The sequence below is a fragment of the Cricetulus griseus genome (genome assembly GCF_003668045.3).
Source record: "Cricetulus griseus strain 17A/GY chromosome 1 unlocalized genomic scaffold, alternate assembly CriGri-PICRH-1.0 chr1_1, whole genome shotgun sequence".
Classification (NCBI taxonomy): domain Eukaryota; kingdom Metazoa; phylum Chordata; class Mammalia; order Rodentia; family Cricetidae; genus Cricetulus; species Cricetulus griseus.
In genome coordinates, this window is record NW_023276807.1 from 27,769,075 (window position 1) to 27,785,017 (window position 15,943).

Sequence of the window (15,943 nt, forward strand, 5' to 3'; positions counted from 1 at the left end):
ATAATATATAGTACACAATTAACCTATATAATTTATAATTTTTACATAATTTATTATTCATAACTATAACTATAAATACCCAGTCCTGTGCCAGTATGTGAAACTTTGATATTTTGACCAGCCATAGATTGTATACATAATGGGGAATCCCATAAGATTATAATAATGCTAATTCGTGTCTCCCACTGGTATTGTACCTAGTGATGTAGCCATGGTCACAGTCATGTGTTTATGGCGATGCAGCTGTCCACCTGCTCTCTGCTAGTTATGTAGAGGTATAGCACTTACCATCATGTACAGTGCACGATAACTAACAATAGTAAACTGTTACTTGTTTGCTGTTCTTTTCATTTTTATTTTAGAGTGTCCTCTTCCTACTTGTAGAAATGGTGTACAACCACATGGTATGCAGGCTACAAGCAGCATCACATGCTTCTGCTTGCTGCATCTTAATTGCACTGTTTTCTCCTGAAGTCCATTTAATTTTGTGTTTCTTTTTCAACACCTGTAGGAACAGAAAGCTATAACACACACACACACCACACACTATAGAGCCTAGATGTGTAGTAGCTGTACCACTAAGCTTATATATATTGTATAATGTTTGCACATTGACAAAGCCACCTCATGATGTGTTTCTCTGAAGATGTCTTGGCCATTTAATAATTTATGACTATAATGAATTATATATAATTCCCTGAAATATACCGACTAATGAGAATGAAGTTAAATATTAAAACTAATATTCATTTAACAAAATGAGTACTATCTTTATCTTGCACCATAGTTGCCATTAGAAGTTTCTCATTTTAAACACTTGTTTATTTAATTGATACTGATATTGCTTCATATCCGAAGCTCTCGAGCTTACAATCATGTTGCTATAGACTTTCATAACTTTTTTCACATGGCTCAGTTGCTTGAATAGTTCAAAGTTAATTTTCCCGTTTGAAAAATGAACACCTGGCTGCTACCTGTGCAAAATGTAAAATCAGTCTTCATTGAGTGGACAGTGAGGACTATTGCCACTGCCTGACATGAAGTTGTAATATGATTTGTTTCTTGGGTTTAGTACTGGCTTCTGAGTGATTGTTGTTTTCAGCTTGTGTAACATACTTCTAAAAACTGTGTTGACTGTTATACACGCTTGTCACTAAATGTTAAATAACCAATGTAAGAGTCATCAGAAGGAACCTCTTTTTAAAAAACAAAATTCATGTTGTGTTTTGTCATTTTACACACAAGCACACTGATTACATATTGTCATAATGGGCCACATTATATGGTAATACTGGCCTCACAGATGAGTGTGGTAGTGTTCCTCACCACTTTGTTTTATGGAGCACTTTGAAGAGCCTCAGTGTTATCTTTTCTCTGAAGGATTGGTAGAACTTCACAGTGAACTCTTCAGTCCCAAGCTTTTCCTTCTTGGGAGACTGTTTCTGCCTTAATTCCATTGTCTGTTGTAGATGAGTCAGGTGTTTGCCCTTTGATTTAATTTTAGTAGGCCATAGTTATCTAGGAATTTATCTGTTCTTGGTGTGGTGGGCTCACAGGCTGTGCCATCTTTCAAACTTGGCTCTAAACAGAAGATAACCATATTCAAGGCCTGCATGGCATTCTCACCATTAAACACAGATATTAATGAGATGTATGTAAATGGACATTCTTAAATGATTTATGTGGGTAAATGTTGGTTTGTTTTTTTTTAAACATTGATTTTTATATCTTACATTTGAATAGTTAATATTTAACTATTGTTGCCTTTTAAAATGTCTCCAGAGTTAGTAAATTCATGGAATGTGAAGGTCGCAGACCCCGTCTTCTTGTAGCAAAAATGGGACAAGATGGCCATGATAGAGGAGCCAAGGTCATTGCTACAGGATTTGCTGATCTTGGTTTTGATGTGGATATAGGCCCTCTTTTTCAGGTATGTACCACATTTAGAAAAAGTAAAGTAATTGTTAAAAGCCAAAATGATGTTTTTAAAATTATTTTCAAAAACACCAGCAAATTCTGCATTTTCTAATGTATATAATCCAATTAATTTTTAATTAAAAAACAAAAAGTTCATGTTAACTCAGACTTTTATGAAAATAAATGTCCACTGAGAATGAAATGTTCTGAGACTTTGGAAAGTGAAGTTTACCATTAAGGCTTGGTATTTTGTGGTCCACAAAGATTACCTTGAAGATTTCTTGGGTAGATTTTTTTTTTTGTTCTAACTTAGACTTTAGTTGGTGAATTCCAGTCCCAGAAGCACATACAGTATTGGTTGTTCATTGCATCAGTAGCTTCGCTACTTCTTGGAATCTTACAATGAGAGAACAGGAAGTGACAGTAAGAATTATGGGACATTGCCTTAAGTACCCCAGTGCTTTGTTTTCCTCTCCCTTCATATAACCAGAGACCTGTCTCTGTTTCTGTGTGCTCAGACTCCCCGGGAAGTGGCTCAGCAGGCCGTGGATGCAGATGTACATGCTGTGGGCGTCAGCACGCTTGCTGCTGGTCACAAAACCCTTGTCCCTGAGCTTATCAAAGAACTTACTGCCCTGGGACGGCCAGATATCCTTGTCATGTGTGGAGGCGTGATTCCACCACAGGTATTTTTCTTCTTCATAATTTTCTGCACATAGGTACATGTACACGTGCATACACGTGGGCACTCGCACACAGGTTTTTTACTGGAGTTCCTAGCAGGAGTGTGGGTGAGGGTTTAGTTACAGGAGCTGGGGTGACTCAAAAGCACATGCATCACCAAAGATCCCACCCTGGAGCTGTCTGCAGGACTTAGGCAGCTTAGTCAATCAGGATCAGAAGGATTTCCCCATTGTACCTGTGTTGGTCAGTCTCCTCATCACTGCTTCTCTAGCCTTGGGGTGGGGTTCTTGTGAATCTTGCAAGTTTCAGCTATCCCAGACATGTGAACTTTGTTTTCGTCCCTAGTCTCAGGAATTTCTTTGCTTCTTCCCTGAAGGAAGGTTTCAATAATTCAGAGCAAATTGCTATGTAAAAGCAAAATATATACACTACTCACCCTCCATGCATATGCATCAGGCTATGAAACTGGAGAAAATGCAGGACTGAGTCATGCACGGGTAGGTAGATAGATAGACAGACAGACAGACAGACAGACAGATAGACAGACAGACACATAGGCACATTTCTTTTTTTTTTTTTCCAGATAGGCATATTTCTAAGGATGAATTTGTTTTAGATGTATAGGCAAATTATATCCTGGGGATTTCACTAGGTAAATTCTGCAGACAGGAGGCACTGTTATTTCTATTAAGGTGATATTTTAATTCATTATATAGCATTTAATTTAACTGTTTACAAAACTTATATGAGAAAACTACCAGGAAGTTCTGATTGCTATCTACCAGTGGCAGAGAGACTCGGATAAGAGCAGTGGGCTTCATAATAGAGGGAGGAAGATGATATAAATGCCGTGTGTCTGTCCAACCCTGGACAGCGGTCTAGTGGCTTTCAGTGGGTCTTTTATGCAGCTTTGCATCTGCAAGAGGGTCACTCCTCCATTTTTTCAATAATCCCATCCTTGAATGTTGCTCTACCCCAGAGTTTTGCCATTGTTTTGCATAGTTTTGCCATTGCCATAGCTTAGTAAACTCCTTTACTAGTGAAACTATTGTGACTGAAGTAGAGTTTGTGGAGTGAAAAATATACTGCTAGCACATGGAATCACCTTGTCCTGAGTATTATAGTTTTAGGAAAGGAAGTGGATACTCAAAAATTTGAGTTCTTTTAATGGAGAAATGGATAATGTCAGTTAATTATTAATGAGGTGATAGGCCACCATCCCATGTTATTACTGTTGGTTTAGAAGAATTACTTAAGATGTGAAAAAGGCCTATTCCCTACCTGGCTTCCAGTGATAACCACTTCTCATTTTTAATTAAGATTAGGAAGAGATTGGTTATGAGTGTATAGGAAAGTAAATGTTTGTAGGTGCTGCAAAGACTCCACTACAATATCCACCAGTAAACTATGATTTTCTCTAGATGTATAATCTTTATTCCTCTATTGCAGCTCACTAAATAGCATGATGAATTTATACATTATTAAGAAATAAGAAAATTCATATGCATGAGGCTGGGAGATTGTCAATAATGCAGTGGGTGGCTTGCATATTGTTTTCTTCCTACATCAATAAGGTTTTTAATATGATATAGTCAACACAAAAACATTTTTATTAATATGCTTTTCCTATATTCACAAGTGTAATTTATTTTTAGGAAAAAAGATCAATTTATTTACATTTTTCTTTTCTTGATATGGGGGTCTCAGTACATTGGCTAGATTGTAACAAACTCCTTATCTCAAGCATTCCTCTTCTGTGAATCACAGGCACATACTACCACACTTCACTAATAAAGGCTATTATTCTTTAAGATTGCCTGTCTATGAAGTAATTTATATATCTTGCCATTATGGAAATTATAATTACTAAGCTCTATGGCATGATATTAAACTGTAGGAATTAAAGTAGTTAACCAGTGGAAGATAGCTGGATTAAAGTAAGAGTTAAGAAAAAGATTATATATGCCATGTGAATAAGCTGATATTTTCAAGAAATGTATTTCACGTCACATTAACTTCTTTGATAGAGTCACCGAGAGCATCTGTAACTGTTTTCTATACTTTACTGTAAGGTTAAGACTGAGCATGGCTGCTTTTGCTGACATACTTCTGTATAGTATGGGTAGCCTTTATTAGGTAATGAAAGTAGTCAGAGCTCATATACTTATTAGTTTTCTGCGGCTGTAGCAAATATCTAAGATAAGTGACTTTCAAAGTGAAAAAGCTATTTTAACTCACAGTTTTAGAGATTTCAGTTCATTGTCTATTGCTCCTGTTGCTTTGGGATCTACAAGGAAAGCATGGAGAAGGCAAATAATTCACCTCAGGGTCCAACATCAAGATAAAGAAGAAGGAATTCTCAGGCTAGTGACCCAAGACTCCAACCAGACCCTGCCTGTAGCACTTCAGCACCATTCAGTCAAGCAAAGGCCTGGGTCCATTCCTTTAACGTGTGGGCCTTGGGGAAACACTGATGAAACTATAGTATAGGGTGTATGTGAAACGCTGCTGTTTCTCAACTCAAAGGCACTTAGCTACTGCATTAGAAAGTGTGACACAGAGTGTTGCATTTAGAGTTTCTTCAGTTTGATTAAACACTAAATTGAAACATGTAGCATTTACAGTTTCTGCAGTTTGATTAAACATGCCCATCTTCGCTACTTTGCCACTCAGCCAGGATCTTGTCTTCTTTGTGTCAGTGTTCTAAAGTGCTTTAGGCTAGCCGAGTGGACACGTGGATCCTACTCACATTGTAACGCATGGTTTTCCTGGCCTGGTGTGGTGAAGACCTTGTCAGTACCTTTGTATTTGGAGATTATTCTAAATTAATACCTAAGGTGCAAAAACAAAAACATCATAAACAATACCTGTGTGCACTTTGCCCACATTCAGGTATTGCTAACATTTAACTCACCCACGAGGGTACATTTTACAAAGCTCCTGTGAGACTTAGGCAAGTCAGACCTTCTTTTGAGTTACAGAATATCAGAGTACCCCACAGCCTGCCAGCTGAACACCCCATTCCATGTCATAGCTTAGATGCGAGGATAATGTCATGGAATGCTGTGTTATTAGGAAGGAGAAGAAGGCAGCCTCTCAATCCTGTTCTCAACTTGTATCTGATTGCTACCAGATGCTTCGGTCATCTTAGGGGCTCTTAAGACACTGGTGTATTTTCAGTGCTTATAGAACCAGCTCTAGGGATACAGAGATGATGGGATGTGAGATCTCTTCTCAGAAACTCAGGCAAGAAGGACACAGGTTGGGAATATGTATTAAATACTATTGCAAAAAAAAAAATCTATTGGAAGAATAGTACAAAGGTAGGAAGGGGTACTTGGCAGATGATTGGTTTGATCTGTAATTTAGTGTTTAGTTTTGATCATTTGAAAATGGGAGAAAAAGACTACCGTTGAGACAATTAAACATAGATAGACCATCTGACCTGTATGGGAAGGGTCAACCCTCACAGCACACACTAAATTTACTATTGTAGCTAAATATGCTCTGCTGTTAATGTAGCCTAAAGCCTGTGGAAGTGCTTGTGCCCCAGGAACCCTTACACTAAAACATTGGCTGTCACTAAAATAAGCTAATGGCTGCTGCAGCAGCACAGAAGAACAACCGGTCTTCATAAACAGACAACCTGATTTATCATGAGGCCAGATTCAAAGCATCACTGTTCACTTGTGACAGATATGTGTCCAAGAGAAAAGAAATAAAAAACTTTTAAATTCAGAAAACACAGAGAATGATAAGAAGTAAAGATTTAGAAGAGAGAAAAAGTAGGTTTTAAAGTGCAGTTCCTTCCTCGTTAGGGTCACATAGCTTCCCATGGCAGACAGCACCAGGCAGGGTTCTGATTTAGACCTGGGGTCTGAGCACAGTGATGCTGGTTATTATTAGCTGCCCCAATGGAGAAAGGCACTTGTTTCAGCTTCACATGCAAACAGTGTGCCAGCTGAGAAAGCTTTTGGCATTGGTGAAGAAGTAAAGAAAAGGTATACACACTCACGCAAGCACATATGTGTAAAGTATGTTTCTTTGAAGTTAATCATGTCTCTATTAATCAAGCAAATATGTTTGACAGGATTATGAATTTCTATATGAAGCTGGTGTTTCCAATATATTTGGTCCTGGCACCCGGATTCCCAAAGCTGCCGTTCAAGTGCTTGATGATATTGAGAAGTGTTTGGCAGAGAAACAGCAATCTATGTAACATCTGGATCTTTAGTTATGACCAAAGAAGAGTAAAGCTGTGTCTTCAGGTAATTCCAACACCTGTCAATGTGCCTGTCTTGGCAGCCTCACAATAAAAGACCCATATTGTAAACACAATGTCATGCTAATACACACATTTAAAGAGTCTGAGTTTAAAAATAAATTCTCTAAAAGTCATCTACACCAAATATTTCTCAGATACATTATTTTGAAAATTAAAATGGTATACTGCTTAGAAATAACTAATAATACAGTTACTTATAAATAATTATAAGTTACTTATAAATAATTATAAGTTTTTCTTTGTTTTTTGAGACAGGGTCTCACTATGTAGCTCTGGCTATTCTGTAAACTTACTCTGTACACCAGGCTGTTCTCAAACTGACAGAGATCCGCCTGCCTCTCTCATCCAAGTGCTGGGATTAAAGGCATGTTCTAACATGCCGGGCAAATAATTAAACTCTACATGTACAAATTTGATTGATGTCTTCTGTCAATTTAGTATTGATTGGATTACTGGAAACTCAAGTTCCTGTGTTAATGTAGTAATAAAATAGTAACATTTATCTTAGAAGAAATAGTGGAGGGTTTTTATGTATGGAAATAGATTGGGGTTGTGATCCTCATCCAGGTCTACCATTGCTTCAGTAAAAGTATCGAGTCATACACTGAATGATGGAATAGGGGACAAAGACAGATCTATCTTCCAGGAATGTTCAGTTCCTCCTCAGCGTGAGAATGTGATGTCCTTAATGTCAGGCCTGACTCAAAACTCAGGAAAAGATGTTTGTGAACACTTGCTTAAATGAAGTGCTGATGGCCATGTGGATTCTTCTGGAATAGTGATCTAAGTCTATTGCACAAAATGAGTACATCTTCAGATCTACAACCATACTGATCTCTATACATTTTCTTATTAAAGTCACAAAAATAAAAATAGTCCAAGGAACCCTTGTAGTGTGATGTTGAAGAATTTATTCAGTAAAGGAAGAGAATCAGTCTTTGTTAGCATAAGGCGTTCAATGAAGGTGAAATAAGTAATGAGAGTTCTTTTGTAAATTTCTGTAACATAAATCAGAGAGTAGGCTTTGAAGGCCGTAATCATATGTTGTTATAGAATTAAACTACATTATAATACAGTTTAATTTTCAGAACATGACTCTTGGGGGAGGGCATCTTGATTATTATTTGCATTTCAAAGATGAGCAGTTTGACTTCAAGGTCAGCAATATATTCATTGTGTCATCTTGTAATTTTTTAATAAAGAAACACATATTCAATAAATACTTTGTTCCTGGAATGTGTTCCATTATGTGCTTGGTGACATGACCTATACTATGCTTTATATATTTACAATTCCTGACATTTCTCTTTGAGGATCACTTTGAGAAGAATAGTCATCAAAAGCTACCAGATTTTATGTTTATCATGTGTTTTTTACCTGAACCCCAACACAATGGAGTCAATAATCTCACTATTTGAAAATATTTTCTGCAGTACCCAGAAACATGATGCATAAGTGGTGAACTTGGCCTTACTCTAGATTGTTTGTCATTATTATATGTAGAAAATGCCAGCATTTAAACATTTTACTATTCATTTATTTTAGAAAATTCCAAAGGAAACGTCCTGTCTAATTTTTCTGTCTTTGGATCAAAACCTCTGTGTTTACCAATGAGCACTTTTGGAATTAAACAATGACCATGTATAAAAAGAAAGTGAATGTTCCACAGTCTTCACATATTATAAAATAATAATAATAAAAAAGATTAGGAAGGCATCTGCCACCTTATATCTTCCTGATGTGAGCTGGAATCAAAACAGAAGGTTTTAGTGATATTATGGAGCACGTTCAAAATATACTACCAAGAGGGTTTTCTTTACTGAGATACCTGGGTCGAAGGTCAGTGCCACCGGCAGCCACATCCTAGCCCCATCAGTCACCTGCAATCAAACATTGGTGATAAAATCATATGCCATGTAGCATAGAACAAACATCTTTAAGCATGTACAGATAAAGGGTAAAGAGATCAGTGAGAAACAGTAGACCCTTGCACACACAGTGTGGAACTGCAGAGATAAGAAAATGTGTATCAGTTAGGGTTTAATGAGAATACTCACCAGGGACAGCAACATATGCTTTATGATTTAATATGAAGAGTTTACTTACACAACTGAGTAAAACGTACAAAAGGCCACAAGGAGGCTGCTGTTCTCAGGCACAAGCTGGGGCATGCTCTCTGCAAATAGGCAGTCAGGAAGGAAGACAGCAGGATTCTGGGAGAGCAGCTGCAGGTTTGGAGTGTATCGAGTAGTGGCTTTGGGCCCCCTTCAAAGAGTGGGTCTAATGAGTGGGTCTAGTGGGCCATTCAAGATCAACTCTCATGTGATTAAAGCCAACTGAATAAGAACTTGACGTATAAAGTTTCTCTTCAGTATCATTAAAGATTCAGGAATGATTGATATAGTGTGTGTGTATCTGTGTGTCTGTGTGTCTGTGTGTATACCTGTCTGTTAGTCTGTGTGCATGCAGGCCACAGAACTGACTGTTTTACCTTTCTACTGTAATCTTAGTGCTTAACCCTGGAAGCCACCTAACTATGGATACAGTATTAGCAGTTAGAGGATGTTTTTTATATTCCTACATGGAGAAAGGCACTCGAGTCAGGGATTCATACTTGTCCGTGTTTGCTATCCAACATGGCAGCCGCACATGTAGAAACAATAAGTCCATATTTGGTGATAGAAACACTGAGGAAGAATGACACTGACACCTATGCAAACAGGTTTTCTCCAAGGTATGTGGAAATGTTCTTTCTCAAAACAGTCATTAAAAAATACTCTTGTTCTGAGAGTTCCTTTAATGTTACTAATGAACCTGGTACAGTGGGGATTTGTAAGAGTGTGGTTAGAATCCATCCTCAGCTCAGCCCTCCTCCTGCAGATACCCTATACACTGAGTAACAGGCAACTCATGCCAGGAGTCTTTACCAGTGAAGCTCGTTCACATAAAAAGAGTGGCCACAATTCCTGCTCCTATTCTCTCTGTCTGGGGACCAGAGAGCCCACATCCAAGTTCTTGTGTGAAACCTCTCCCATCTTCAGAAAGCTGTGATAACAGACCTCCATTTCTACCCATCATGCTGTTTGTCTCTGGTGATTGGGGCCTGAACTCTCCTCAAAGTCCTCACCGTGTTATTGCTCCTCTGTGTGTCACAGCATTGGCAATTTTTTGATAAACTCTTTATTCCTCAGTAGTCCACCTAGATATTCTCTGGAAGACTCTGCCCCATCTAAAACCTAACAAGTTTGAGTGGTGATGATAGCCTTCATCACACAGAATATGTACAACTTTGCCTTTTCTCATCAAGACAGCTTTAATGAATGTACAAGTAGCTGATTCAGTTCTTTTCTTTTTTAAAATTTTGTTAGGAAGAGGCAAGAATAGCTTTGCATTTGTTAATGGGGGTATGGTATAATGTTTTATTAAATGCATAACCTTTTCATGGTTCTAACAATGTAATTAGCATATTCATCACCTTGAATTTCCATCATTCCTTTATGGCAAAGACATAAAAAAATCCTCTTTTAAATGTCTTTTTAAAAAGTAAACTTCATAGAAGTTGAGAGAGGAGGAGTGGCTGTGCCAAGACGGAGGAGAGCTGGGGTAAAGGACGACAGGAAGTTGCTTAACCAGCATAACTGGGAAGTGAGACAGGATGGATGTGGTGTAGGCTTTTAGAGCTTCATGTTCAAGTGGTATTCCGAGGATTTGAATGTAATGCATTCATTAACTGCAGCTGGGGTTAGATCAGTCTTTCCCCAATCTTGTGCAAACATGCTGTTTGTTGGTTTTCCTTTGACCATGCTTCTTTCCCAGGAATTTCAACCTTCGTGGATAGTGAGGGCTTCCTTGGTGTTTTTCTCTGAGAAGTAACTCCTTTCCTGATACTCTACCCTGCAGATCCCTTGTTCTCTTGAACTCTGATCTTCTCTCCTTGGCCCAGTGAGACCCGCACACTCTGCTTAAGTTTAATTTCCTATCTAGTTGCCCTGTCCACCTGAACTTGGATCTCTTCTCCTTGGCTCAGTGGACTGACACACTGCTTATGTTTAATTCTCTATATGCTGTGAACAGAAAACTGCCAGCAATCGGTAGAGTAGGCCCAAACAAAGGTAACAGTGATGGAAAAACTAAACAGTGTATGAAAATAAAGTTGGATGCTTAACTTGCAACATCTGAAAAATGTAACCCAAATTGGACCAAATATAAAAATAAGAGCAAACAAGGAACACAACTTGACAGTAATGTGTTAGATGTAATATCAAAAGCACAGGCAATATCAGGGAAAAATGGAATTCTTAATATCATAAAAGTTAAAAAATATTTATTTCTACCCTGCCCCAGGAGTTGTTCAGTAGGGAATTGTTCAGTGTCCATGGGTTTGTAGGCTTTCTGTTGTTGAAATCCAGCCTTAATCCTTGGTGGTCTGTTAGGATACAGGGGGTTATTTCAATTATTTTGTTATCTGTTGAGACTTCCTGTGAGGCCTGCTCTTGTCTGATAGGAGTTAGAGGGAGTTAGTTAGGGTGGATCTGGAGGAGAGGGAAAGTTGAAGGAGGGGAGGGAGGGGAAACCTCAGTCAGATGGAATATATGAGAGAAGAATAAAAATTAAAAATTAAAAAAAATGTGCCTCAAGGTACACTACACAAGAAATATGTAGCTGCATAAGGAAAGAATTACAAGAGTGTGTTCTTATAAGCAGCTGATCTCCAGAATATATGAATAGTTTCCAGCCCAACAACAAAGCAAAAGAGGAAATATTCCAGTTGTAGGCAAAGCGGTGGGTAGATGGCTCCAAGGTTAGACACTTGTTCTTGCAGAGGATCCACGTTCTGTTCCCAGAACCTACACGGCAGCTCACAACTGTAACTCCAGTTCCAGGGTTTGATGTCCTCTTCTGGCCTCTGCAGGCAGTGGGCAGGCACATGGCATGCATACTCATATGCAAGCAAAACCCTCATACACAAGAAATTAAAAAAAAAATGGACAGAATTTGAGAGGGAATGGAGGTGGGGTGTGGATCTGGGTGGGGTTGGGAGGACTAGGGGTGAATGTCCATCAAAATACATTGTATGCTTGTATGCAATTCTCAGAGAATTAATGAAAATATTTTTTTAAAGTGGGCAAAGGACATAAATAGACACTTCTCAAAATAAATCCCGTAGCTGTCCAAAGCACAGGAGAAGATATTCACCACCATTACTTCCTCGTCTTTAAATGCAAATCAATACCAATCAGCATTTCTTTTCACCCCTGCAAGAATGTCTATCACAGTCCAAAAGTAAGGAAATGAACAAAAGGCCAGGATGGGGGCAGGGATGGGTACCTTGTTCATCTCCTGGAGAAATTTACTGTGTTTCATCTATTGTGGAAAACAGATGAAGTCCTGTAGACAACTAAACATGATTACCATATGGCTGAGCAGTTCCGATTCTAGGTTGATGGGGAATGTACTACTGTGTATGTTTATCTTATTGATTATCGAATAAAATACTGTTTGGCCAATGAGACAGCAAGTTAGATGGAACTAGGAGTCAAAGAGGATTCTGGGAAATGTAGTAGAGAAGTGCTGATCCAGGCAGGAAGTGACATAGCAAGGAGAATCATATTTAAGCGAAAGAGAAACAGGAAGGGCCCTCTTTTCCCCTCGGCTCCTGCTCCAGCGGCACGATGTGATCCACCAGCTAGGAGGGACGCCAATAAGGCGTCCGATAAGATAAGTCTTATAAAATATATAGACGTATGATAATTGAGACTGAGCTAACAGATGAGAATCCTGGTCATTGGCCAAGCAGCATTGTAACTAATACAAGTCTCTCTGTGTATTCATTTGGGCCTAACTCGGGCGGGCGGCTGTCGTAAAGCTCACATGTGGCGGTGGGGCTCAGCGGCATTTGGCAAAAAGATTTATCGTAACACTAGGTATATAGGGTTTTTTGTTTGTTTGTTCGTTTTTGTTTTTTAATCTTTAAAAAAGGTGAGTGCAGGGATCCAAACATCCTTGTGCAGCAATTGGTCCTGCACTGTCAGCTCAGTCTGTACTTTGAATGCTGTAGTGTGATACTGTTTGTAGGTTAGATAAGGGGATCACTGCCGAGTCTTCAGGATGGAATTCATGTCTTCATAAGAAGAGACCACAGACCCACTGACCCTGGTCCCTGTTCCCATTACAGTAAGAAGGTGGAAGCTATCTTCAGCATGCCCCTTAACAGAGCCTGATGTGTTGATCTTTACATCACTTTGTTTTGTTTCGTTTTTTTTTTTTTTTTTTTTTTTGACAGGTTTCTCTGTCCCAAAGGCTGCCTCTGCCTTTCGAGTGCTGGGATTAAAGGCACCACTGCCCAGCGACTTCACCACTTCCATATCTGAAAATTAAACATCTTTTGTAGGCTATCGAGTCTATAGGAATTTTAATTTTATCAATGTGACAAATAGACACTGATGTTCATAGTGGCATTGTTTGTAGAAGTCAAAAGGAAGAGGCAATCCCAGTGTCTGTCTACTGACAAAATGTGGTATGCATTTATAATGAAATATTCCACTGGAAACAGGAGAGCAATATTAATACATGCTACAATATGGTCGGAATTAGAAGGCATTGTGCAAAGGAAAATAAGCAAATCACAAAGGACAAAGACTGCATGCTTCTACTTGTGTGAGACTCTGAGTACTTACACAGAGAAGGAGGTTATTATAGAGCTGGGCAGAGTGGAGCCAGGAATGAGACTTTCTCTGAATACAGAGTTTCAACTGAGAAGGATGAAGAAGTTCTTGGAGGTGGATGGTGGTGTTGATTGCAAAATAATACGAGTGCATAAAAGCCATATAATTAATAGAATCAATTCTATGTTTCCCATATTTTGTCATAATTATGTATTTGGGGTAATAATGCCTGGCTTATGATACAGTCTGTAGTCAATAAGTATAATTGTTAATATTTTTATTAATCTTTTGGAAATTTTATTAAAGCTTTTTTATGTGTGTGGGTGTTTTAATTGCATCTATGTCTGTGCACCACTGGGTACCTGCTGCCTGCAGAGGTCCGAAGAAGGCACTGGGTTCTGTGGTACTGGAGTTACAGATGAGTGTCAGCTGCCTTGTAGGTGCTAGGAATTGAACCCAGGCCCTCTGGAAGAGCAGCTGATGCTCTTAATTGCTGAGCCATCTCTCCACCCCTATTGATCTCATAGTATGTCCTACTGCTGCTATTCTGAAAAAAAAAAAAGAAAAAACATGGAAAGGTGTGAATCACAGAAGAAAGGCCGATCATTTAGAAAGCTATACAGTAAAGGGATTTGAGTTTTTACTCTTAAGGCTGCATAAGAATTTTCACCATATGGAGAAGCACAACTGCGGTGTGTAAGCTGCTCTCTATGGACAAGAGTGGAGAGAATAGTTAAGAGGTGATTACAGAGATGTGTTGGAGACATTCTAAGCATGCAAGTTTATCTACTTAGGTACTGCTCAGAATGGCAGTGATGTAGAGGACATGAGCATACTTTGGAAGACTGACTTGTAGAAAGTGAATTTTATCTTTAAAAAGATCTCTGCCTGTATGTGGGATTTGCTGTGTAAATCTGTTGTCTCTTATCACCTACCTGGTTGCTTTGGAGATTTTAAGAAAATAAAACACCTTTTATTTTTCTTTGACAGTTTTATACATGCATCGTATCACTCCCAGCTTCCCCTTTCAGCCCCTAGGCACGCCAACACCGCTGTCCTTTCCTACTCTATCTTTTGATCCTCAGTAATTTCATGATTGAAAACACAGATATAATGTCAAAATGAAGGAAATTTAAGTTCTAAAATTTTCATGGATCAAGACTAGAATTTTGTATGCACTCTGGCTTTTCCAGCACATGAATAGAATGTCTTTTAAGACATAACTGATGGTTTGCACATTCATATGCATATACATGGGTTGGCATGTGCGCAACTCGCTGCATAAGTAGAACAACTTTTAGGATTAGTCTTAAACCTATGGGTCCTGGGAGCAAACTCAGGTTGTCAGGCTTGCAAGCACAAGAGGTGCTTTATCCTCAAAGCCATCTTATTGTCCCTTGACTGTTACATTTATCTCTATGTAAGATGCTCTTAGAAATATTTTGAAAGAAGAATCACACCCCCCACACACACACATTTTCTTAATTAAGAATTGTTCTTTGTTGTTTTTCTTTGCCTCTCCCCTCCGCCTTCTCTTTTTTCCTTTCCGACCAGAAGGTGGCGCTCTAAGCTCAGGATTCTGATGTTCCCTTTTTGAAATGATGTTCACTTTTGAAATCCCCCACCCATAGGCACTTTCAGAAAAAAAAGTATGTCTGTTTAATAATCCATTTAGATGCTCCTAATGTCATCGTTCGGAGTGTGTTCTGTTGGTAATTGCTTATGAACGGTTCTCCACATGATTGCTGAGGTGGTCAGTTTATTAGCACTGCAACTAAGACAAGATTAATGTTGAATTCTGTTGGTAAATCTATCCTTGATTCACATCGACTCATTAGGTTACTAATTTTTGTGACCTGTGTCATTTCATTTCAAATTTCTTATTGTGCGACCTCGTGCTATTCACCATTTCACTGTGAAAGTCTGTTTTACATGTTAAACATAATAAATAACTACTCAAAAGACTTAAGAAGGGAAGTGCAGAAATCAATAATTCATTTCAGAACAATCCGGTGCTTTATTCTGAAGTCAGAGGCAAGCTGTTTTCATTGTAATGTGATTTTGTTTTGACTAGTCTTTGTTCAGTTATAACATATTACTACTTTGGAAATAAAGCAATATAAGTGTTGTCTTCTTTTTGCTGTTGTGACTTTTGAGTCTTTGAGACAAATTCTCACTGTTGCCTTGAACTCACAGTCCTCTTGCCTCAGCTTCACAAGTGCAGGAGTTAGGGTTTGTACGCTAAACATGACTTCCTCGTCCTTAAATTGTGCTCACTGCAAATCCAACAGCCTTTGTGTGTCTGAACTGTAGACCCACAGCTTTGCTGTTCGGTCATCTTGGGAACGTTCTAGCTTTGAGAGGTACAAGACTAGAGCAATGTGAAGTCATC

General features: G+C 38.6%; 1 protein-coding gene and 1 long non-coding RNA gene across 4 annotated transcripts in view; both read left to right on the forward strand.

Annotated features, from left to right (window-relative positions):
- Window positions 1-6,820, forward strand: part of Mmut (methylmalonyl-CoA mutase) — a 29,667-nt gene extending 22,847 nt beyond the window's left edge. For all 3 annotated transcript variants that reach the window (XM_027387473.2, XM_027387475.2, XM_027387476.2), the window contains exons 11-13: window positions 1,783-1,930; window positions 2,436-2,603; window positions 6,692-6,820. In XM_027387473.2, coding sequence (XP_027243274.1) covers window positions 1,783-1,930; window positions 2,436-2,603; window positions 6,692-6,820 — 445 coding nt within the window. The remainder of the gene's footprint in view (window positions 1-1,782; window positions 1,931-2,435; window positions 2,604-6,691) is intronic.
- Window positions 6,821-12,744: 5,924 nt separating this feature from the next.
- Window positions 12,745-15,689, forward strand: LOC118239712. Its single transcript, XR_004772526.1, has 2 exons — window positions 12,745-13,060; window positions 13,170-15,689. It is a non-coding gene; the product is annotated as an uncharacterized LOC118239712 (long non-coding RNA).
- The last annotated feature ends 254 nt before the right edge of the window (window positions 15,690-15,943 follow it).